Source organism: Scyliorhinus torazame, chromosome 21 (genome assembly GCF_047496885.1).
Source record: "Scyliorhinus torazame isolate Kashiwa2021f chromosome 21, sScyTor2.1, whole genome shotgun sequence".
NCBI classification, from domain to species: domain Eukaryota; kingdom Metazoa; phylum Chordata; class Chondrichthyes; order Carcharhiniformes; family Scyliorhinidae; genus Scyliorhinus; species Scyliorhinus torazame.
In genome coordinates, this window is record NC_092727.1 from 2682563 (window position 1) to 2689926 (window position 7364).

A 7364-nucleotide genomic window follows, 5' to 3' on the forward strand; every position below is an offset into this window, starting at 1 on the left:
GCTGCCCATGCCGACACCCACAGTGCTGCCCATGCCGACACCCACAGTGCTGCCCATGCCGATACCTACAGTGCTGCCCATGCCGACGCCTACAGTGCTGCCCATGCCAACGCCTACAGTGCTGCCCATGCCGGCGCCTACAGTGCTGCCCATGCCGGCGCCTACAGTGCTGCCCATGCCGACACCTACAGTGCTGCCCATGCCGACGCCTACAGTGCTGCCCATGCCGACGCCTACAGTGCTGCCCATGCCGACACCTACAGTGCTGCCGATGCCGACGCCTACAGTGCTGCCCATGCCGACGCCTACAGTGCTGCCCATGCCGACACCTACAGTGCTGCCCATGCCGACGCCTACAGTGCTGCCCATGCCGACACCTACAGTGCTGCCCATGCCGACGCCTACAGTGCTGCCCATGCCGACATCTACAGTGCTGCCCATGCCCACACCCACAGTGCTGCCCATGCCGGCGCCTACAGTGCTGCCCATGCCGACACCTACAGTGCTGCCCATGCCCACACCCACAGTGCTGCCCATGCCGGCGCCTACAGTGCTGCCCATGCCGACACCTACAGTGCTGCCCATGCCGACACCTACAGTGCTGCCCATGCCAACGCCTACAGTGCTGCCCATGCCGACGCCTACAGTGCTGCCCATGCTGACACCTACAGTACTGCCCATGCCAACGCCTACAGTGCTGCCCATGCCAACGCCTACAGTGCTGCCCATGCCAACGCCTACAGTGCTGCCCATGCCGACACCTACAGTGCTGCCCATGCCAACGCCTACAGTGCTGCCCATGCCAACGCCTACAGTGCTGCCCATGCTGACACCCACAGTACTGCCCATGCTGACACCTACAGTACTGCCCATGCCAACGCCTACAGTGCTGCCCATGCCGACGCCTACAGTGCTGCCCATGCTGACACCTACAGTGCTGCCCATGCCGACACCCACAGTGCTGCCCATGCCGACACCCACAGTGCTGCCCATGCCAACGCCTACAGTGCTGCCCATGCCGACACCTACAGTACTGCCCATGCCGACACCTACAGTGCTGCCCATGCCGACGTCTACAGTGCTGCCCATAACGACACCTACAGTGCTGCCCATGCCGACGCCTACAGTGCTGCCCATGCCGACCCTACAGTGCTGCCCATGCCGACGCCTACAGTGCTGCCAATGCCGACACCTACAGTGCTGCCAATGCCGACACCTACAGTGCTGCCAATGCCGACGCCTACAGTGCTGCCCATGCCGACGCCTACAGTGCTGCCCATGCCGACACCTACCGTGCTGCCCATGCTGACACCTACAGTGCTGCCCATGCTGACACCTACAGTACTGCCCATGCTGACACCTACAGTGCTGCCCATGCCAACGCCTACAGTGCTGCCCATGCCGACACCTACAGTGCTGCCCATGCCGACACCTCCAGTGCTGCCCATGCCGACACCTACAGTGCTGCCCATGCCGACACCCACAGTACTGCCCATGCCGACACCTACAGTGCTGCCCATGCCGACACCTACAGTGCTGCCCATGCCAACACCTACAGTGCTGCCCATGCCGACGCCTACAGTGCTGCCCATGCCAACGCCTACAGTGCTGCCCATGCCGACACCTACAGTGCTGCCCATGCCGACGCCTACAGTGCTGCCCATGCCGACACCGACAGTGCTGCCCATGCCGACACCTACAGTGCTGCCCATGCCGACACCCATAGTGCTGCCCATGCCGACGCCTACAGTGCTGCCCATGCCAATGCCTACAGTGCTGCCCATGCCGGCACCTACAGTGCTGCCCATGCCGACACCTACAGTGCTGCCCATGCCGACACCTACAGTGCTGCCCATGCCGGTGCCTACAGTGCTGCCCATGCCGACACCTACAGTGCTGCCCATGCCGACACTTACAGTACTGCCCATGCCGACACCTACAGTGCTGCCCATGCCGACACTTACAGTACTGCCCATGCCGACACCTACAGTGCTGCCCATGCCGACACCTACAGTGCTGCCCATGCCGACGCCTACAGTGCTGCCCATGCCGATGCCCACAGTGCTGCCCATGCCGACGCCCACAGTGCTGCCCATGCCAACGCCTACAGTGCTGCCCATGCCGATACCTACAGTGCTGCCCATGCCGACGCCTACAGTGCTGCCCATGCCGACGCCCACAGTGCTGCCCATGCCGACGCCCACAGTACTGCCATGCCGACGCCCACAGTGCTGCCCATGCCGACGCCCACAGTGCTGCCCATGTCGACGCCCACAGTGCTGCCCATGCCGACGCCCACAATGCTGCCCATGCCGGTGCCTACAGTACTGCCGCTGACCAACACCCTTTGTTGAAATAAATTTAGAGTAGCCAATTATTTTTTTCCCAATTAAGGGGCAATTTAGCGTGGCCAATCCACCTAACCTGCACATCTTTGGGTTGTGGGGGTGAGACCCACGCAGACTCAGGGAGAATGTGCAAACTCCACACTGTCATGATATACATCAGCATATCATGGTGCAATCACATACACACTGACACACTGATGGACATACAGTAGGACCAACCAGCATACACAACATCGCAGCCAATCACCAGTGAGAGCACACGCACTATAAAGACAGGGACACCAGAGTTCCCGCTCATTCTAGCAGCAGCCAGCTCAGAGCACAGAGATCACAGCCTGCATCACAGACACTCACCATGTGCTGAGTGCCTCACCTAGATAGTGATAGGACAGGGTCCACAGATAAGCTGCTAATGCACGTACCCAAGCTTACGGTCTGTTATTACAGTTGAGTTGTTAATAAAATAGAGTTACACCATCTCCAGCCGTGTTGACCTGTTTGTCGACCAGAACACCCAACACGACACACACTGACAGTCACCCGGGTCCTCAGTGCCGTGAGGCAGCAGTGCTAACCACTGCACCTCTGTGCTGCCCTCCGACGATCTCCACCCTAGCAGAAATCACCACCAAGCAATCAGAGAGGTGAAGGCCACAACACCGGCCCCTTCCCCTCCAGTAGCTCCAGCATCTCTGACACTCAAAAGATCGCCACCAGCGGGCACGGCAGCACCCTCAGCCCCACGGTCTCTGACAATGTCTCACAGATTGAAATCTCTACTAGCTTCGGACAGGACCAGAGCATGTTTACATGATTCATTGTCCCCCCCGCACACCTCTCGCATCTATTCTCCACCTCGGGGAAGAACCTATTCTTCCAGCCCGCATCATATGCGCTCTGTGGACCATCTTGAACTGTATCAGGCTCATCCTGGCACACGAGGAAGTCTAGTTCACCCAATACAGCATTTCATTCCAGGCCCCTCCCCCAAGTGCAACCCCCAACTCCTCCTCCTACTTCCCCTTTATTTAATCGGCTGGCACCTTTCCCATTTCCAGTAACCACCTATAAATATCCGCAATCCTCCCTTCCCCAAACTCATCATCTGATAACCTATCCAGTAGGGTAATTACAGCTTTAGCAGACAGACTGGATATCATAACCTTGGTTCTTTTTAATAATATTGCTGCAACAAATATATACCATAACACAGGCTTATACCAATTTCAACATTAATCACATGTGGCAAACATACCAAAGAAGGACTTTGGTGCAGTATAACAGGAGAGTACAGAAATGGAAATTAAAATGTTCCAGAGATAGTTAAAAGCAAATTACTGCGGATGCTGGAATCTGAAACCAAAGAGAAAATGCTGGAAAATCTCAGCAGGTCCGGCAGCGTCTGTCCAGGTGACCCTTTATCAAAGCTGACAAAAGGTCATCTGGACTCGAAACGTTCGCTCTTTTCTCTCCCGCCAGATGCCGCCAGACCCGCTGAGATTTTCCAGCAGTTTCTCTTTGGGTTCCGGAGTGTAAACTCCACATGGACAGTGACCCAGAACCGGGATCGAACCTGGGACCTTGGTGCCGTGAGGCAGCAGTGCTAACCACTGCACCATCATGGTGCCCTCGCTGTATATGATCAAGGATGGGAAGCTTAGGTAAGAGGTACTGAGACTCCTTCTATTAGAGCAGTGAAAGTCCAGAGGAGACCTATATCCACTGGTCAATGAATCAGTGCCTCAGGGGGGGGAATTTAAATGAAAGGAGAAATTAGGAGAAATTATCTTTCATCTAGTGGGTTAAGACATGGACATAGAACAGTGCAGTACAGGCCCTTCGGCCCACAATGTTGTGCCGACCATCTACCTTAATCTAAGATCAACCTAACCTCCACCCCTTCAATTTACTGCTGTCCATGTGCCTGTCCAAGAGTCGCTTAAATGTCCCGAATGACTCTGACTCCACCACCTCTGCTGGCCGTGCGTTCCACACACCCACCACTCTCTGTGGAAAGAACCTACCTCTGACATCTCCCCTATACCTTCCTCCAATCACCTTATTATGTCCCCTTGTGACAGCCATTTCCACCCTGGGGAAAAGTCTCTGGCTATCCACTCTGTCCATGCCTCTCATCACCTTGTACACCTCCATCAAGTCACCTTCTTCGCTCCAGTGAGAAAAGCCCTAGCTCCCTCAACCTTTCTTCATAAGACATGCCCTCCAGTCCAGGCAGCATCCTGGTAAATCTCCTCTGCACCCTCTCCAAAGCATCCACATCCTTCCTATAATGAGGCGACCAGAACTGGACACAATATTCCAAGTGTGATTTAACTAGAGTTTTATAAAGCTGCAGCAAAACCTCACGGCTCTTAAACTCATTCCCTCTGTTAATGAAAGCAAACACACCATACGCCTTCTTAACAACCCTCTCAACCTGGGTGGCAACTTTGAGGGATCTATGTACGTGGACCCCAAGATCCCTCTGTTCCTCCACACTTCCAAGAATCCTGCCTTTAAACCTGTATTCAACATTCAAATTCGACCTTCCAAATACCCAAAGGGCGCTGAGGACCTCAGTTCGAATCCCGGCCCCGGGTCACTTACTGAGTGGAGTTTGCACATTCTCCCCGTGTCTGTGTGGGTTCACCCTCACAACCCAAAGATGTGCAGGTTAGGTGGATTGGCCACGCTAAATTGCCCTTTAATTGGGAAAAATAATAATAATTGGGTACTCTAAATATATTTATAGAAAGATATGGGGCGTGATTCTTCGACCCTCCGCGCCGGAATGGCGTCCGGCGCGACGGCGCTTTGTGATTCTCCGCGGAACCACGAGTCGCGTCACGAGGTTGATGCGGCGCTGGTCGGCGCCGTTGGAAGAGGGCCCCGCGGCAATTCTCTGCGGTCGACCGGCCGAGCTCCCCCCGGCCTGGTTTACATCTGGTACCACCCGGCAGGAGCTGGGACCCGCGGCCATGGTGGCAGGCCTGGTGGGGGGCGGGGGGAATCTGACTCCGGGGAGAGCCTCGGCGGTGGCCAGGCTCGCGATCAGAGGCCACCGGTCAGCGGGCCATCGTGACCTGGGGGGAACCTACCTTCCTCCGCGCGGGCCCGCTGCGTGGGTCCACCATGTCAGCGCCGCCGCGCCGAAGTGGGACCCGCTTGCGGCCGAGGTGCTTTTGACAAAGGGTCACCTGGACTCGAAACGTTCGCTCTTTTCTCTCCCTACAGATGCTGCCAGACCTGCTGAGATTTTCCAGCATTTTCTCTTTGCATATATATATATGGTGAAAAAAATTAGAATAATACACCGATAGTGTTAGATGAAGGGTTGGAAGAGACTCCTGTGAAACATAACCACTAATTGGGTTTAATAGCTGTTTCTGTGTTGAAAATACTTCATAATGAGAATAGAATCCCAATCAAGAAACCATCTTCAGCCTCCTATGCTGGATATGATTTTGCTTCTGCGTGAGGCAGGCTCTATTGTAACTACTGCCCTGCTTGTCTCCTCTTTCTGTGGTGGGGCAGATACAGAGAATCCTGATTGCAATGAGTTAAAACATGATTTTGCTTTTCAGGTGTACATGGGCCTATGGGGGAGCCGGGCGTTGCAGGGCCATCTGGTCCAGCAGGTGAGAAGGGAGTTAAAGGGGATGGCGTGATTAGCTACAATTCTGCATTTAGTGCAAAACGTTCCAAGAGCCACATCGCTCCCCTGCTCAATGAGCCTGTCCAGTTCGATGTGGTTATTCACAATGATCAGAGGCACTACGACGCAGTGACGGGAAAGTTCACCTGCGAGATCCCAGGACTTTATTATTTTGTGGTTCACTCCACTGTTTTCAAAACCAGCCTGCAGTTCGACATCATGAAGAACAACGTTTCCATCTCGTCCTTCTTTCAGTACTACGGCAACTGGTCAAAGCCTGTCTCACTATCAGGTGGAGCTCTCATGCGTCTGGACCCCAAAGACCAGGTGTGGGTGCAAGTAACAGTTGGGGACTACAATGGAATTTATTCCAGTACAAAGACAGACAGCACCTTCACCGGATTTTTAGTCTATTCTGACTGGCAAAATGCTCAATTCCTCATTTAATGCCCATTATTTCTGGTCATTGCTGTGTCATGTATGGATTATTTTTTACATCAAGCTGTTTGAGATTTACTATATCATTGTGCATGTTTCTTTGGCTTTAGGGTAATGATCTGTCCAGCTTTGCTAAAATGTAAACCAAACCCAATATCTCTCCATAAATGAAGTTGATTTGTCCTCGCTCACTTCCTTGTCTTACAATAAACTGGTATTACATTGCCCATGCTCTGTGGCAGTATAATGAGGAATTGGAGCTGGAGGTCTCTTACATTATACCTCTGCCTCTTTCAGCTTTCGCGGAGAGGCAGTCATGTTGCAGAGTCAGGCAGGAGGGGCTGCTCATAGTCCTTCAGACTCAGTCTCCCCTAAATTAGGGGTCTGAAAGAGGCAGGCAGTAAGGTTGCCCTTTTTCTTCAGCCCCCTTGTTAATCTGTGGGCATGGAGTCAAGACTGGCAGCTCATCCCTCAGCTGCACTAGCCATAGAATCTGGGAAACGTTACAGCACAGAAGGAGGCCATTCGGCCCATCTTGTCCATGCCAGCCCGAGGACACCCAGTTGCCCTTTCCAATCTCACCTTCCTGCTCCCGGTCCATAGCCCTGCAGCTTACAGCACTGTAGGTGCAGATCTAAGTGCTTTTTAAAAGAGTTTAGGGTCTCTGCCTCCACCACCAACTCGGGCAGCGAACTCCAGACTCCCACTACCCTCTGCATAAAAATGTTTTTCCTCATGTTTCCTCTACTCCTTCTGCCACCTATCTCGAATCTATGCCCCCTGGTTCTAGAATTCTCTACCAGGGGGAACTATTTTATCCTGCCCACTCTATCTCTTCCCCACATAATTTTGTAAACCTCAATTAAGCCACCTCTCAGCCTGCTTTGTTCCAAGGAAAATAACCCCAATCTATCCAATCTCTC

The 7364-nt window shown here is 53.8% G+C and overlaps 1 protein-coding gene across 1 annotated transcript in view; it reads left to right on the plus strand.

Moving 5' to 3' along the window:
* Positions 1-6668, plus strand: part of c1qtnf5 (C1q and TNF related 5) — a 36146-nt gene extending 29478 nt beyond the window's left edge. Inside the window, exon 3 of the mRNA XM_072486358.1 lies at positions 5933-6668. Within this exon, the coding sequence (XP_072342459.1) occupies positions 5933-6450 (518 nt within the window). The 3' untranslated portion in view covers positions 6451-6668. The remainder of the gene's footprint in view (positions 1-5932) is intronic.
* Positions 6669-7364: the final 696 nt, after the last annotated feature.